The 17343-nt window shown below is 35.8% G+C and overlaps 1 protein-coding gene across 5 annotated transcripts in view; it reads right to left on the reverse strand.

The window, feature by feature from the left end:
- Positions 1–259: 259 nt before the first annotated feature.
- Positions 260–17343, reverse strand: part of UBR1 (ubiquitin protein ligase E3 component n-recognin 1) — a 60722-nt gene continuing 43638 nt past the window's right edge. For 3 of the 5 annotated variants that reach the window (XM_027879577.1, XM_027879578.1, XM_027879576.1), the window contains exons 32-47: positions 15933–16085; positions 15413–15510; positions 14728–14821; positions 13308–13456; positions 12345–12400; positions 11940–12036; positions 10729–10796; positions 9721–9871; positions 8863–8950; positions 7045–7178; positions 5714–5822; positions 3590–3646; positions 3089–3166; positions 2271–2441; positions 1972–2073; positions 260–1500 (exon numbers count right to left, since the gene is read on the reverse strand). In XM_027879577.1, coding sequence (XP_027735378.1) covers positions 1359–1500; positions 1972–2073; positions 2271–2441; positions 3089–3166; positions 3590–3646; positions 5714–5822; positions 7045–7178; positions 8863–8950; positions 9721–9871; positions 10729–10796; positions 11940–12036; positions 12345–12400; positions 13308–13456; positions 14728–14821; positions 15413–15510; positions 15933–16085 — 1747 coding nt within the window. In that variant the 3' untranslated portion in view covers positions 260–1358. The remainder of the gene's footprint in view (positions 1501–1971; positions 2074–2270; positions 2442–3088; positions 3167–3589; positions 3647–5713; positions 5823–7044; positions 7179–8862; positions 8951–9720; positions 9872–10728; positions 10797–11939; positions 12037–12344; positions 12401–13307; positions 13457–14727; positions 14822–15412; positions 15511–15932; positions 16086–17343) is intronic. The other 2 variants (XM_027879579.1, XM_027879581.1) reach the window with 1 other exon arrangement.

Raw genomic sequence — 17343 nt, forward strand, 5'->3', positions numbered from 1 at the left:
CACAAAAGAATCCAAACAGCAAAGGGGCAGGAAAATTCAGGGTAATGAAAATTTCAAACTTTCACATGGAAACAGTACTTCCTGGGAAAGCATTTTTACCCATCACATTACAAATTCGCTCATGTGTATCAGGGTTGAAATTCAGAAAACAGAACAAACATTTAGAACTAAAGCAAAATAACATATCAAGAAGAGAGTTCAATCACAATGTGCTATTAACTGGAGGGCGAAGAAAAAGACTTAGTCACCTTTTTTTCCCTTTTCTGCTCTACCTGGCACTGAACCACTGAATATGCTCCCCAAAATACAGCATTTCTTTTACACAGGCTCCAAAACATGCTCCAAACAATGTAACAGAAGATGAAGAGTGGAAAATCCCTCAAATATGGGCCAAATTATTTCTGATTCTAAAACTTGCTGCTTTGGGGCCTTGATTTTAGTCCGATGACAGCTCTGAAAGTCATTTACTTTACTGAAGTCTCTGGCTCTTGTATAACTTGCAGAGCTACACTACCCAGCAGCAGGATTTTCACATTTGATTCTTGGGAAAAACCTCAGAAAACAAACTGTAAAAAAGTAAAGCTAACCACAACCTAGCCAAATACTTTAGCCCTAGACCTCTTAAGATATACAAGACTAAGAGAGGACAAATTCTTTAGATAAAGTGCAGTTCTGGCAACGCAAAAAGCACAGACTTAATTTTTTGATGCATCAAGCAAGTTGGTTAATTCCCACCATGCACTTTCTATCCCACACTTCTCATTTGAAGAATTCATTAATGAAAACTCTTCATTAAATCCCAGTGTACAGCTGAATGCAGGCTATTTCTGTAAAATTTACTCTTCATTGTAACTGTCGCTACAGATGACTAAAGGTCTGGCACAACTTCCACTCCAGTATTATCTTGACCTATTTAAAGCTTCACTAAAGCTTGGGAAAAGAACCCAGGAAGAAAGTAAAGGAGGATTTTCCTTGACAACACCATTTTGGTATGTTCTCAAGGCACAGAAGAGACAGAAGTGCGGTGTGTGCTCTGAAGCACAGTATTTGGGAAGCTGTCCTCATGAAAATACGTGAAATAATTACAGCTTCTGAAAAAAGTGGAAATATTTCTGGACATGAATGTTCAGTAGTAATTACTGAATGTGGTTTTCCTTTTAGAAAGGAGAAAAAAAATACAAGGAAAACATATGACATGAGATTCTGTTTCATTATATCAGTGATACATCCAACTTACAGAATCCATCAATTGTGTCTGAACTACAGAATTCACTAGAGTAGATTTTTTTTACTGCCACCCTCCCTTCCATTTCCAAAGCACTGCCAAAGGTAAGATTTTTCACTAAAAATCAAGAGACTCAGAGCAGTTGCCAGTTGAATCCAAAGAAGATCTGATTGGTTTCTTGGCTCCTGGCAATCTCCTCTATGATGCAGTGTTGCTGCCATAGCAGATGGAGCTTCCAGTAACGCTCCCGACATAAGTGCAAGGGATTGCCTCTTCTTCATAGAAGGAAAAAAGAATAACCAGTTAGCGTATCAAAATAGCAACTGCAAACTTGTTCCATTAATAATCTAACATCAACACTAGACTATACAAAATACTTGCATGAACACCAATTCCAACAAGTCTATTGGAAATGTAAAAAAAAATGCTACGTGTGACAAGCAATGACCGTCATTTCCAAGGCGACACTTCAGCAATAGCAGTTGTTGCATGTTCCTGATGAAGAGTACAGAGTATTCTTGAGAAAAGTAAGAAAGTTTAACAGTACCAAAAATTGTTTTTTCCCATTATAAACCATCCATTCATGACTAGAAACTGCCATCAGGAGTTTGAAGTTCACCAAGTTCACCAGGCTAAGACACATATTACAGTGCTGCACGTGACAGTAGGAAGAACGTGTTGTCCAGTGGGTATAAGAAAGAAAGAGATACGAAAATAGAAATATAAAAAGTTAAACATTTACTTACTTTAGATCCGGATCTGTTTCTCCATACTCATCCAAGTAGGGTGCAGGGTATAAGCAGCCCCTGGTTTTACCTTCAATAAGGACAACTCTGCATTCCCTGATTCTTAAGGGGAAAAAAAAGATACATTTAAAACACAACTCCAAGCAGACTCTTCATTTTTTGTGAGCTATAGTTTACATCAAAGCAATGCATCTTCGTCTCAGACAAAAAGAATCAAGTGCTTTGACAAGGTTGTGATTTCTGAACTTCAAGTATTTCCCTTTACTCTTTCACATATTAAATTCTGGCCAGCTACTTACTTGAGAAACATACAGACTCCAGCTCCACACTGAAGAGCATGAAAAGTACAGGCTCCCAACTCCTCTCCATTCACCAATTCTTGACAGCAAGTGTTCTGGGAACACAACATAGCCCCACAGAATAAACACAATACTGGATGTTTTTGTTCATCATCAGAAGACCGTGGACATCTAAAAGAAGTGTAACCAGAACGTTACAGCAGGAATTAAAATGTTGAAAAAAAATGCTAACTATGGATAATGTTCCTCAAAAACCAAAATGACCCAGCCAACCAATGAAAAAACCCCAATCCATAATCAAACAAAAAACTAAGACAAACTATGTCATAATCATTTCACATATCTGCCTCTTTAGGCTGTGTTTTTACATTGCTTAAAATATTTTACTTGCAAGATATCTGCTTTGAGCAGGAGATTGAATGAGATAATCGGTTGAAGTCCCTTCTGACCTGAATTATCCTATGATTCACTCTTTTTGGCATAAAACAGTGCCAATCATCTGGGCTTGTTATGTCCAGGGCAAAAATTAATTTCCAGGCCTATGGTAAAACCAAATTGCACTGGAGAAAAATGACCAGGAGTCAGCTATAGTAATTTTATATGCTATCTTATCAAACGTAAGTGACTTAATTTACTAAGCTGTTGTGTTTCAGATTTAAAATGAACATGTGATAGCGTTGGCCAGTACATCCGTAACAGTGCCTTCACTTCTACAAAATAATGTCTGGATTGTTTTAACACCAGTTACAGTAACTGCAAGAATATAAAAGTCACTAGAAGTGACAAAACACTTAGGAACTAAATATGCCACATCTTACCTAAACTGAGAGGCTTGGTTCAGAAGGCAACTATAGTCTTCAGGAAGCTCTATTAAATGATTTCTTTTCCTAGGATACCTGGGCAAGTGAAAAAGAACTATTATGAGAATAACAAAGATCAAAGCAAGTAACTATGAATTCCTGCTAAGCTTTCGGTCCTTTCTGCAAACTTCTGCAGTTCCAGAGAAATTCTTCAGTTCTAGAATCCCAACAGCTCTACATTCCAGAAAAGGTGTTGAAATTAAATCGCATATGCAAGACATTCCATATTTCAGTTAGCTTTTGGTTTTCCCACAGCAGATTAGATTACTTGTCTAATAATGTACATTCTCAATGGAGAGTCACTGCACAAGGAATAATACACAGTCATTTAAAGATAAATGTACTCTTACTAGTAGAGCAGGAGGAACAAAACACAAGCTCTTTAACTTGGCCACAACACCCACTTCATTCTTTCAGCTGTTCTAGGTCAAAAACAGAAGAGAACAACCATAAGCTTACCTTATTGCAATGCTTTTCCCCTTCAAACAACTTAACACCATCGGGTCAGCACACCACCTATTTCAAACAAATATTTGCAGATGACAGCATTTGATAAAAATATACATTCAGGATCACTAAACTAAACCACTAAGTGATAAGCAATAAGGCACTGATAGTCTAGCTAAAAATTCACAACATGAAACAGCTTGGGTTTTATGCTTTTGCTTCAGGAGAAGATTTTAAGAGGAAAAACCTATGTGAAGGAACACTTAAAATTATTATCAAGCACATGAAAACACAGGGTTAACAGAGTTAAGTGCCAAGCAGTCTTCAGATATCTTCAAGTTCTCAAAGTGGGCTACAATACGTAGCACCTTTTGGAAAATATGTGCTGAAAGACAGCGTAAATAAATATCATACACTCTAATTAAAAAAATATTTGTTGTTTTTATTTAACAATCATCACCCAATGGTTATTTTACAATGGTTTATTGCATGTTATATGCTTGCTTAGAATGGCCAGTGTGTCTACCAAAGCAATGGTAGATATGGTCAGTTACTGAAGAGAGGAATTGGTATGTTTAAGACATCTTTTAAGTTATTTCTATGAAAGGAGAAGGGAGAAAGAACCGTAGCAGATGGTCAATCTAGTATGCTTCATTTAACACATTTCTCAACAATCATCAAATTTAGTCTTCTGAAATAAGTTCTGTGAGAAAACATATGGGAACTTGCATGATGATTTGGCAGCTGTTACTATTACATTAAATATGTAGCCTCCTACTTGAAACCTGTGTTTCTCATCAGGAGCACTGTAACTATTTGCTAACCCTGCCTCTAGCAACCATTTTCCAGTGTTCATAAGCACTTATCTTATGTGTTCTCTTAGAAGCACCATTATGTCTTTGAGCAAACACGTAGGAACAAGACAAACTTATTTAATAATTTACCTGTGAAAATTAATTTATTAACTTATAAGTAATTATACATACTACACAAGGTATTGATCATGATATGTAGGTAATTCTTTAGGTCAACTATATGGACTCTAAGTTGGAAGTCAACAGTTCAAAATGTCCCTAAATTGAAAAATCTAGACAATAAACCAGAACAGATGTTAAAAAACCCAACCAAACAACAACACAGTAAAAACTAGTGAGAGTCAGAGAATTCTGCCAAGAACCAGGAATTATTACAAATGCAACCAAGTGCTCAAATGGTCATATTAAATACACAGAGACATTCTCCAACACAATATAGCTGGATTATTTGTAGCTGGGGAGGGGAGAGGGTGTGCCTATTTAATTTAGCTTGAATTTTTGAATGCGGAATTTAACAAATTCTTTCTTTACTGCTGCTATCTATCACAAACCAAAAGAGAGCAAATTTAGGTTAGGTATTAGGAAAAAATTCTTTACTGTGAGGGTGGTGAGACACTGGAACAGGTTGCCCAGGGAGGCTGTGGATGCCCCAACCCTGGAAGTGTTCAAGGCCAGGTTGGATAAGGCCTCAAGCAACCCGGTCTAGTGGAAGGTGTCCCTGTCCATGCTGGGGGGCAAATGGGACTAGATGACCTTTAAGGTCCCTCCCAATCCTTAAAATTCTTTGATTTCATGATTCTAGATGGCAATATACGTAACACTCAAACTGTACCTTTAAACCATTAAGCAAATTTCAACATCCATCAGTCTATATCGGAAATGCAGAGAAGAAACACTGGAAATGCAACAAGAGGTACAAAGCCTCACTCTGCCAGCTACATAATTTTCCATAGTCTCATTTTATAGCTCATGTAATCAGCACTTTTGGTCTAGACAGATTAAAAATAGGCAAATGCAAAGTAAGTGGCATATCGCACATGTAAAGGTTTATAATAACACCTTTTGGTCTGCATGGTTTCAAAGAGATCTGCAAGCACTAGTCCCTTACACTATAATTATTTAATACTGGGATTACCATAAAATATAGAACGTTTTGTGGGTTTGGAGTGCCTTTAAGAGATTCGGCATACCTATGCACAACAAATAAATGTTTAGAGCTTTAGTACAAATTTGAGCTCAACTATTTACTAATAAACTTGATCCAGAATTCCCACAGCGAATCACAACAGAAAAACACGGCCTGTCCAGCCCCAGTTAGTACCTTTGAAGCAGTGGATTTACTGTGTCCCAATATTCATGGAAGAGCAGGAACAAATTTGTAGGTAGAGAGAGGTAACTACAAAGTGCCTTGAAGTGCCCTTCTTCAGAATCTGTAAAAGAAAAAGAAAACATGAACAACTGTTTAAGTGTTCCAGCACTGCTGAGTAATTCAGACAAAAGTAGGAATCTCCTGATCCCTTTTCCATTGAATAATACGTATCCTACAGCTTCAGCACAGCTCCTAGCTAGCACTATTGGATGTTACTCCACTGACTCAATGACAGCTACAGTAATTTGGATTATCTGAGGATATGCTTAAACAAATTTTATATATTAATTTTTAAATCATGCATAACTTCCTGTAATGACAGAATTCCTTGCTTACATTACTGCATAATATGTGACACAGTGCAGTAGATTTCTCTATTTGCATTTTAGCTTTTCACTATCCTTACGGCCTTCAATGATTCTAAATTTTGCTATAATCACGTCAGTGCTAACAGATTACATAAAGCTGGGCTAATTTAATAGTTTTCTGGGTGGTCATTTATTATTTCTGCTACAGAAAATGGCATTGTTGGTTCACCAAAAAGACTCCTTCCTACAGAATCAAAGTTCCAGACTAATGCTAAGGATAATAGCATATCCCAAAGTGCAGAGATTTTGATTCACACATCATAATAAAATGCAAAGTTAGGTCACTGTTAATATAAATCAATTTTATATTTTTCTTGCATATGTTACATTTCACCTCAGTTATTCATAGTAATTTTGATCCTCCTTTCCAAATAGTTGATGATTCTGTGTTTTGCTGCATTTTGACAGAAAACAGAGTATCACTGGTTTTAGTATCCGTAATGCATTGGGATCCTTTAAGGAAGCGTTTCAGTTTTATAATGTGCTTTGTTTCTTCTTGGCTTTGTTTTGCTCAATCTCTGTATCTTCAGTATTTACCACCATTAGCAACTATATGAAAAGGTTTGGATTCTTTAAAAATATACTCCAGGCTACTTCTCAGATGATGTAATCCAAATCTCTGAAACTATCCTTAAATCACAGAATCTTTTTATTCACAAATACTTTCTATCAACACATCACTGACAGTTCATATATTTCCACTTTCTCAGAAGTAAGACTCTTCTATGCAAGTAAGGCCAAGACAACTCAGTTTTCTCATGTTTGTCCCTACCTATACAAATTAGTAATTCTTTACCTTCTAAGTCTTATTTTAATGTATTGACTATTGTTAAGTTCTTGTGAACACTTAAATTTCTTTCAGAAAAGAGTAACCAGTCACACATAGATACATTAAATGTGTTTTCTCACATTTACCTTGTAACAGTTCTTCGGGTGGAGAAACTCCCAGCAAATAATGAAAAAATAAAGCAGCACAACGAAGGTAAGGCATGATGCCTTTTTTAACACAGTCCCACACAAACCAGCCTGGAATATCCTGACTAAAGCAACTGTAACACACAAATGAGAAACAGTTGCATTAGTTCACACTGAAAATCCTTGTAGCACTTTCATATTTTGTTAGAATGGCAGCTGTGTAGAAGCAAGGCTGATGTATCCCAAATTCTGTGAAACACAGACACCGGCACTTAACTTCTAACTGCCCCTTTGCCTAAGGAGGAAGTACCGAGTTTACATACAAGACTTACGTTAAATCTTCAAATTACGTCAACTTATATTTTTCTCAGAATTATAAAAATTAATAGGCAATACATTGCTGTCCATTTCTAGGTTACTCAAGATAACCTGATACAAACTGTGCAAAACAGCATCACACAGAGCAATTGATTCATGCACCAGTTGTTGTTTATTACCGAAAGTCAGCAATTTTTTTGAAATTGTGAAAATTTTTGATTCAGTTGGTGTTTTGAATACAGTTAACAATGAGGGAAAAAAATCCCTTAAACCAGCATAAATACACTTCATGAACAATGAAACCAACAGAATAAAAAAATTAGTAACTCATATTTCATTATGGAAGTCACAACAAACAAAGGTTGTTTAAAATAAAGCTATATCAAACTCATTTTTGACAAAAAATACTCGAGTGATACTCACCTTAGTAATTATTATTGTAGCCTGTGCAATATGAGCATTTAGTCTAAATTTCATAGTATATTTAACTTCCTTACAGTGTCATTGTTTTCTCAAAATTTTAAACTTTGTGAGCTTCCTGTTCACATAAATGTGAACTTAACTCAAATGTTGACTAGTGCTTGCTGAGGAACAACCTGTCAAGCCATATTATAACATCACAGACTATTGCAAATTTATTATGCAGACTGTGCTGTTCAAGCACAGGTAGGTCAGAGTTAGAAGATAAAAATGCATACACAGAAACTAAAACACTGAAACTATCACAGTTGGGTTGCCTAAATGCTGGCATTTAATTTTATACCTAGGCACCTTGGTACAGTGACCTAATTTTCCAAAATGCACAGCACCCATGATTCTAAGCTCATGCCTTGGGAAAAAAAATTCCTCCTGTTATTTAAATACCAAATGTTAAATACTTAAAAATTTAGACTAAAAACTTTTAGATAAGTGGATAGCACTGTCAGTCAGTGAGAAACATATCTCTGCAACTAGCCTTGGTGAAGATAAATCAAAGCAGAGTTTGCAGAGGGTGCATCCATATTTTCTACTTCATTTCACAGAGATACTGAAGTACTAAAGAGTCTGCAGCTATACCTATCAGAAAAGTCTGAAAGATGGGCACTAACACTCAAATGAGCAACGGTGTTCAGCTTTACACTTTCTCCCCTTTTATAGTAGAACCATTTCCTTCTTTCTCGATTCCATCTATACTGTGAGAGATCTAAGCAAAATAATCAAAGCAAAGAAAAAATAAATACTGTAGTTGGTTGTATTTCTCTCCAGAACAGATACAGGTATTTTTCAACCATCAGACTAATAATTTACACAGTTGTCCTCAAAAAGTAGCTACTTTAAAAGAAACTGTTTCTTTCAACAGTTTCAGTGTTCAGGAACAGAGGAAGAAAGCACAGGGCATTGTGCTAACTCCCCATACAAAAGGGATCATTTTTTTCCTGTCTTCTGTGTTCATGTAGGACAATCCCTGTGGATTACCATCTTTCCAGGAAAATGTAATGCTATAACTGAACTGTTACTTACCCACTGGTGTACTGGCAAACCTCTCTACAGAAAGATTGTGCAGACTGTGCCTCCTCACTGTTGTCAGGTGAGCAAGCAGTGGAGGATTCTGCGTACAAAAAGATGAATCCAGTGTAAATGTATTCCATTGTGGCACACTTCTCTCTCTTACCTATACTGAACCCGTTTTATTTTATTGCATTACAGAAGTATTTCCACTTTATTTTGCTTAATTATTTTCTATTTAATATTTTCTGCCTAAAAAACGTTTTCCTAAGACTGCATTCAATAAGGAAGAATCAGAATAACTCCCTCATTGCTCATCCTCAGGTAAAGAACTGCTTCCATCCCTTGAACTTTTGAAGTCATTGTCCTACATAGCTTAAGCTTTTTAAAAATTTTTATTTTTTTTTTCATTCCCATCATGCTGAAGAAAAAGGAAAGTAGTAGCTAGAACGTGTATAGGTTACTGACAGTTTTTAAAAGTATTATGAAATATAGAGAAAAGTGAAATTCTCTCCTATCAGTTTACAGGATTCTGTATTTCAGATCTGGGTGTCTACTCAGTTGATGGGTAAAGAAAAATTTATTTGCCAAGTGCATACTGGCTGTCACTGCACCCCTCTGAAATGACTGACTGGATCAAGTACTGACATATCAGTAACTGTTGTTTTCTTAGGCTAAACACACAGAAGTGATTTAATAAAAAGCTCTGAAAATGATGTAGTGCTGTTTATTTTTAACAGAAAACAGTTATTGCTACCTAGCACTGTAACTTATGAGAAAGTTGATACCTGGAAAACACTATTGGTGTCAATCCATTATTTTTCAGAAACCATGTAAAAATGCCAGAAAAATCCAACCTAAACACACATCTACCTGTTGCTGAAGAGATGACAATTTGCATTATGTGTGCCAGGGTTGTCAGATGGAAGAGGTAGAGGTGGTTATAGGCTGAACTAATTGATGAAGGTTGCAAGTCTACAGCATCCTCCCAGTATAAAGATGGAAAGGATAACACAACTCCCACCTACAGTAAAGAGGCAAATATCAAAAGGAACAAAAACTTAGTAATAACCATAAGAGTAGTAGAAATTATATTTTCACTATATATTTATATTTCATTTTGTGTAGTCCATTTGAATATGTTAATTTATCTTGCTAGTTTTAATTCAAAATGTAGCAAAAACTCACTGGGAAGTATTAACTATTTGTGCCCCCTGGCATGTAGGAAACTCAGATATAGTTCCACTGTAATTGCCAGTTTAGAGATACACCAGGACAGGCTGTCGAGTTCCTAAGAAGCTTAATTCTGTTCTTTGACATAAGACAAAGCACACTGAAAAAACTGAGAAATGAGATCAAGCATTAGACAGAAAGGCAACCAAGGCAAAACAGATTTTTATTTGGTGAGTTTTTGCTTGGTTGGGTTTTTTTAACAGCAGAAGAAACTGTAATACAGATTTGTATTAAGAACTGAAAAAGATGCTAAGAAGAGGTAATAAGAGAGAATATGAAGGAATCAGAAGGTATGAGATACCGATAGAGACAAAGGGAAACTGAGAGAAAGAAGCCAAGTGGGTGCATTTCTTGGGAGTTTTTTAAATTTAATAAAAATGGAGGTGGTAAAAAGAATACTGCGATTGCAAGTATGAAATTTAGTAAGAGGAAGACAGAAAAGACTTAAAATTAGAAGAATAGCAGAACAAGAAGTAAACATTTATAGCAGTCATATGTCATATGTAATCATTTGACTGCTGCTCATGTATAATCATTTGACTCAAGCAAGTGAACAGATAATGCAGGACTATCTACAAGGTAAAAGTACATAAAAATTTAGGCTCAAAGGAAAAGTATTAATATGAAGAATAAAATGAACCTGCTTACCAAAATGTGGAACATATCTACTTCTAAAAGTGATGGAGTGTCCTCCATTTTAAAGTTTGGTAGGAGAACTACAAAACAAAGATATCAGTTACACATTTGATACACATTTTCTTCTTTTGGAGTTCTTTTGAACTGAAATCTCAGAATCTGATTTTAGAACTTCTATCATTTCAATGTTTTCACCAAAAGAAAGTCCAAGTCTCTGAAGTAGGGAAGTATCTATTTAATGAACTGCCTGTCACTTTTTTAATTGATTGTTTAGTTATTTCCACATGCCCAAACAGCTCACAATTTTAATTAACATCTCTTCAAAAACACGGTGTTAAGGGTGAATGTACTTAGGCACTGTAAGACTAGATGCCCCACAGCCTTACCCAACACAAAAGCCTAAACACCACACCTAAGAATCTTATCAGATAGAAGGCAAACCCAAGAGTGGGTTTAACAAAGGCCAAAACACTAACCTCATCAGTACAAAACATGGATGATAGTTAAGTGCCTCAAACTAGTTCTCCCTGAGACCAAAACACCTTAAACTAGGCTGCAAGCAGCCTTTTGGAAGCACTAGAAATCAGAGAATCATGGAATGGTTTGGGTTGGAAGGGACCTTAAAGATCATCTAGTTCCAAACCCCCTGTCATGGACAGGGGTGCCACTCACTAGACCAGGCTGCCCAGGGCCCCAATCCAACATGGCCTTGAACACTTCCAGGGATGGGAGAAAAAAAAGAAAAAAAAAAAAAAAAGAAAACCACCACCACCACAAACCCACAAAAAAACCCAAACCAAACCAAATAAAACAGAAAAAAACACAAACCAAAAACAACACACTTCTCGATGAGAAGATGAAGTCTCACAAGTAAGAGAGAAATATCCATTTTGTGGCTTTATCTACCTTTTTAGAACAGAATTTGAGTAATTTTGAACATTGCCAGAAATAGCTTGTTGACCAACTGTAAATATTCCAGACCCAAGTATCTCTAGGCCTACGTAATCTGGGATAGAGGACTTTTTGGGGACTTCAGTGATATTAGTTAACGGAATTACTGATCACTTAAGTTCAATTAACACCTCATGATTTCAGGCAACGTTAGAGAAACTGCACTGTTTTCAAGTAGTCTGACCCTTGCTTCTATGCTTTATTATTGTGTATGCCATTTTGGAATAGAAACTTCTGTAATACAAAGGTAGTAAATAAAAGGAATACAATACCTCCTAGAAGACGAATTAGATGTTTCTGAATCAGGACCTGTGGTGATGTTGTTCTCTGAGCAGCTGCAAACTGCACTAATGCTTTAAGGCCACTGTGCTAGAGCGCAAGAGAAAATGGTTGAACGGGAAAGAAAGGACAGATATAATAGTGAAATAAAATTGTAAACACATATCTACTTCTACAAACAGAAAACACAGTGATAAATGAATTTTATATCAACTCCCACATGTAAGTTGAAATATTATTCTTCCAAAGTGTTCTTTACTTTAGCAATCTAAACATTTCGGGAGGTATCTCTCAAGAGAGAATGATCTTGATGTTAGCAATTTCCACAACTGTATATATGTGTGTGCATGTATAAACTTTTTTGTTTAAAATATATTGCATATCTTACTTGTCCATACCTGTCTATTTTGTAGAGATCCAAATAAAGGCTTGCCCTCCGTTTCCAAGAGGTTTTCTTAAAATTAAACACAGAAAACATTAAGATGTTTTGTTCTACAGCACCTAATATTCATTTATTCTTAGAATATGCACTTCTTTTCAAAGTTCAACTTCATACTGCTAAAAGAGCTCTCTTGCCAGAAATCTAACTTAATTAGTACCGCATGTGTCAGAGATTGTAGTTGTTGTAGTGAGCTTTTTAAACATTTTCAATTTTTCAAATCTTGTTAACCAGGAATTTAAAGGAACACTTTTTCACATGAATGAAGATAACTCATTCATTCTATGGATTTAGTTTTATGTTCAGTTACCCTTATGTAATGCTCAAACCTACCAAGTTACATTCCCAGAGATGCTATAGAGCCATCTTACCCCCAGGTTTAGCATAGAATCATAGAATGTTAAGGGGCTGAAATGGACTCTAAAGATCATCTAGTTCCCAGCCCTCTGCCATGGGCAGGAACACCTTCCACTAGACCAGGTTGCTCAAGGCCTTATCCAACCTGGCCTCGAACACTGCCAGGGTTGGGGCATCCACAACCTCCCTGGGCAACCTCGCTAAATTCACACTACTGCATTTGACTGTACTTCAACAAAAATATTTCAAAAAGAAAATTCCCAAACTGAAACACAATTTATTCTTCCTCCCTAAGTGCATTGGTTCTGAAGAAATACTAAAGATAAAATAAGCTCATAAAAATAAGAAATCAAATTAACTCAATTGAGTAAAAAGGTGTACATTCAAGTGTTTTTGTGCTTCATTCACTTCAGAGATGAATCAGAACACCAGGAATTTTTTTATTTGTTTCCACTGGGAGGTTTTTAGAACTATTACTTATACAATCAGATTGCATAAAATTACACAATCAAGTAACGTAAGATTTTCAATTAATGAGAAAGAATAAACCCAAATTATGCCTTACCTATACACTGGATGGTAAAAGCACACGTGCTCCAGGTCATCATAGGAATCCGGGAATCTGCTTCATTTGGAGCAACTTTTAGCCCAACTCTATAAATGGTGGTGGCAAACAGAATAAGCATCTCCTTGATACTGCTTGAGTATTTGGCTCTGCAAAACCAAGATGAGATAATTTCAGTCTCAATTATTAATAGCTTATTCCTTACTGGTCAATCATTAAAGAAATCTAACTCCAAACCAGTTATTTATGAAAGAAATCATGAATACAAGGACTCTTTGTCTGTACAGAGGAGAAAAAAAATCACCAGTTTCCAATAGTAAACAAGTACCTTGACATAAAAGGCTCTACAAATTGAGGGATTAAGAGCTGTCAGGCTGGGAAGAGATTATTTCTTATATTACCTTATAATTGGCATGTGAAAAACACAACCACTTAAAGCCAAGTAAAATACAACGACAACAAACATTTCAAGAATTGTAAGTGCTGAAACAAAAATAAGAAGGCACTAAAAATGGAAAGAAGGACATTTCAAATCTATTTTAAAACATTCAAATTTATTTTCCAACACATTTTTTAGCATTTAAGCTAAAAGGAAAAGTTTTATGTAGAAAAGTGTTTAGCAGTTTTAATGGCTTGTGGGTTTTTGTTGAAGTCATACACAGAACCTGTTTGACATTTGTATTAATTCTCCATATGTCTACAGACAAAACAATTGCACCATGAAGTCTGGGGTTTAGTCAAGTTCATACTTAAAGACCACAATGTTTCAGTTCAAGAATCTTTCCCATGGAGATCAGTTATCAAGAAAAAATTTGATTCAACTTTCTGAAGACGTTTGTGCAAGTAACAGATACGTGCGAGTACTTTGCACAGTCACGTCAGTCAGAAGGAGCAGAAGCAAAGTACTCACAGCGTGACCTAAAAAGAGGCAGCTGAGCACACTTGAAAAATATCTATCCTTTCATTCTGCTTTAGTAGGTAAGTGCTTTTGCCCACCGGCATAGAAACAGACAACACAATCCTATTCCTCTGAGTAATCCTTATTAAACTATCGCATCTAAAACCAAGTGAAATTTATGCCCAAACAGATGTGTAGCAGGAAAATTAAGGCAAACAGGCAGTAAATAACTTGTCTAGAGGCACAGTAAGTAATCCAAATCACTAGAATTGTGGATTAGAACATTCCAAACTTCTAGCTTTGTACCAAGAATATAAGAACTACCAGATTGGATTTGACCAAAAGATCCACTTAGCTCTGCAAAGACCTGATATTCAGTGAAAGCTTATGGAAAAGAATAAGTAAGCCACTATTCAGATCAAACAAGGCATATGCCTTTATTTCAATACAGAGTTTGAAGTATACCTAGGTTATTTAAGAGAGAATTAACATAATGCAGAAAGCACTTTCAGTAACACTTACGAGGACTGAACTCCAAAACTAAGGATGGAATGGAATTCCAAAGCAGAGTTCCCCATTCCCTTGTTGGTGAAAGCTGGAAGATTTTGCTTCTCTCCTTTCAGAAAAAAAAACCAAATAAAGAGATCCACGTTAAAACCCAAGTAAATTGTTACTGTTTTTATAGCAGTCTAACAGAAGTAAGTCTTCTTTTTACTTTAAATTGATTAGAAAATAATTGTAAACACACCTCACCAGTCAGACTATCTTGTATGATTCCTACTTAAGTAACATTTGCTTCTATTCCCCAAAACAGTAGTAGATTCTCTGTATCTTTTGTTTCCTAAATACTCATACACATTTTTATTTTGGTCTTTTTAATTTAGTTTCTCTTTTTTACTATATCAAGTCAATACAAAAAAAGTTTAATTTACTCTGAGCGCAAGTTTGCTGCTATCCTCTCCAAATGCACATAATTTTTGCTACAGGGAAGATGGAAAGAATTTAACAGAAACCAGAGAAGTTGCTAAGGACACTGTGAAATCAAGACATCAGCTCAGAAAGGGCTATGACTTTATCCCCAGCTTGATTTGATACTGTCTCAATTGACAGTCAAATGTGTCCTTTATTTTAAGTTTTCTGTTGGTATTAGATAAAATATGTACTGACATATATCCAATGGAATAGATTAAAAATTAGGACAACAAACCTTTGGTATTTTTCACACTGTAGCCTGATATCCGGACTGTGACAATCTCTAGCCACCTAGCTAGGGACAGGATTTGAGCTACTGCCTCTGCATCCTCACTGAAAACAAAAACAGAAATCAGATTTTACTTTAACTCTCACAAGAATCACCTGAACTTTAAAAACAGAAGACACAATTAGATCCAAACACATGAACTCAGTATTTGCTGGGCTTTACTGGCTTTGTACATTTTGAGCAAACATCACAAAATGAAGCGTTACACTCAATACTAAATCTAGATACTTCCTCATTTGAGATCAACTCCAAAGAACAGCCAATCGAAAAATGCTTTTTTTTAAATAAAAAATTGACTGCCAAAAGAAGTATATTTGGCTGAATAATCAATAAGGAGATATGCAGTCTTTTATCCAGATTAGGAAGCTCAAGCCAAGTTTTCCATCCAAAAATTTGAAAAGCCAACCAGTCCCAAAGTAATTTTTTTTTTTTTTTTAATTTAAAGTTACACAATCTGGTATTTCACCTGTTTATTTTTTGAGCCTGCAATGGAACGATAGGAATCACAGTATTGCACAGAGACTTGCAAAGTGGACAGAGATACTCTCCATTCTCCAAGTCGAATATCTGCTCAACGTGCAGACGCTGTCGAAAGTTCAGCTGCATGGCTTCGAAGTACCTGCAACGTTGAAAAGGAAATTACTAGAAAATGGAATGGCTCAAAAGAGACACAAAAACAAATGTTCAAAGTGCTATTATACAGCAAACACCTATTCAAGAGAAAAAACAATTCTCTTGTTGGATGTGAAAATAATAAAATCTTTAAGCACATAGATGAACTTGCGCAAAAATGCATGGTATTCCACTGACGGAAAAACGATGGCAAGTTTTGCTTATCAAGTCCTTTTAAATTTCATTAACATTTTACAGACAAGCAGTCCTTACGTTGTCTACTCTTCCCTCTTATCTTCGACACAATGAAATGTTGTATCTAATCTCTGCTATGCAACTCATTACTGTAAATTTGAAACAAGGATTGCACGTATTGTTCTTTTAGTTTTAGGAAAAACTACAGGTAACAATTCACGAATCATTGCAACGACTGAGTCTCATGACAAGACAATGAAACTGGAGCCTTCTTTTAACAGGAAGAGAAGAAAATTTGTATTATGATATTGCACTTCAACTATTTTAAACTCTATAGGAAACAAAGAAATAACTGATCTTTTTACAGGTTTCGTTATAATTCTGCCCCTTCACCGGATGCAGTAAGCCTTCAAATTTAATTAAAGTCTCAGTGGTATTATTGTGAACAAAAAGATCCAGCATTTAAATCTTCTTGTCAGGATACATGCAACTAAATTCAGTCCTAATGTTCCGACTGGGTACACAGCATCTAAGAAGCATTATTATCTAACTTGCACATCGAGGTAATATATGATTTTTTTTTTTTTGCTTTAAATCATACATCCTAAGGGAATAAAATAAAATCCCATTTTTTCATGTAATAAGAGAAAGTGTGCATGCAGGGCCATCTGCAGAAATTCTAATAAACACAGGCTATTTAGGATGTATTCTGCTACAATCAATAAAATGATACATTTATTTTCCCCACATTCAATCGACTATGTTTTTGCAAGCAACTACCCTTCCTCATACATGGCAACCGCAAGGATATTCCATTCATTTGAACTTGTACTGTTTTAGGGGGTTGGCAGTATTTTTAGGCTGCACATAGAGAGGTATGGCAGGCATCATTGGGAGCAATATTAGTAAGTTAGAATGTCTGTTATGTAATAAATAAAAGACTATACTCAAACCTTCTGTGCCATCCCGTATGAGAAGAGCCTGTTGTCCATTTTAATCCCATTAACCCATACAGCAAGTCATCTTTTCTTAAAAAGAGCAAGGGAACTGAGCTCCAGTGTTGCACTACT

Source organism: Empidonax traillii, unplaced genomic scaffold (assembly GCF_003031625.1).
Source record: "Empidonax traillii isolate 1590-97213 ecotype Southwest subspecies unplaced genomic scaffold, ASM303162v1 scaffold56:size2478089, whole genome shotgun sequence".
NCBI classification, from domain to species: Eukaryota; Metazoa; Chordata; class Aves; order Passeriformes; family Tyrannidae; genus Empidonax; species Empidonax traillii.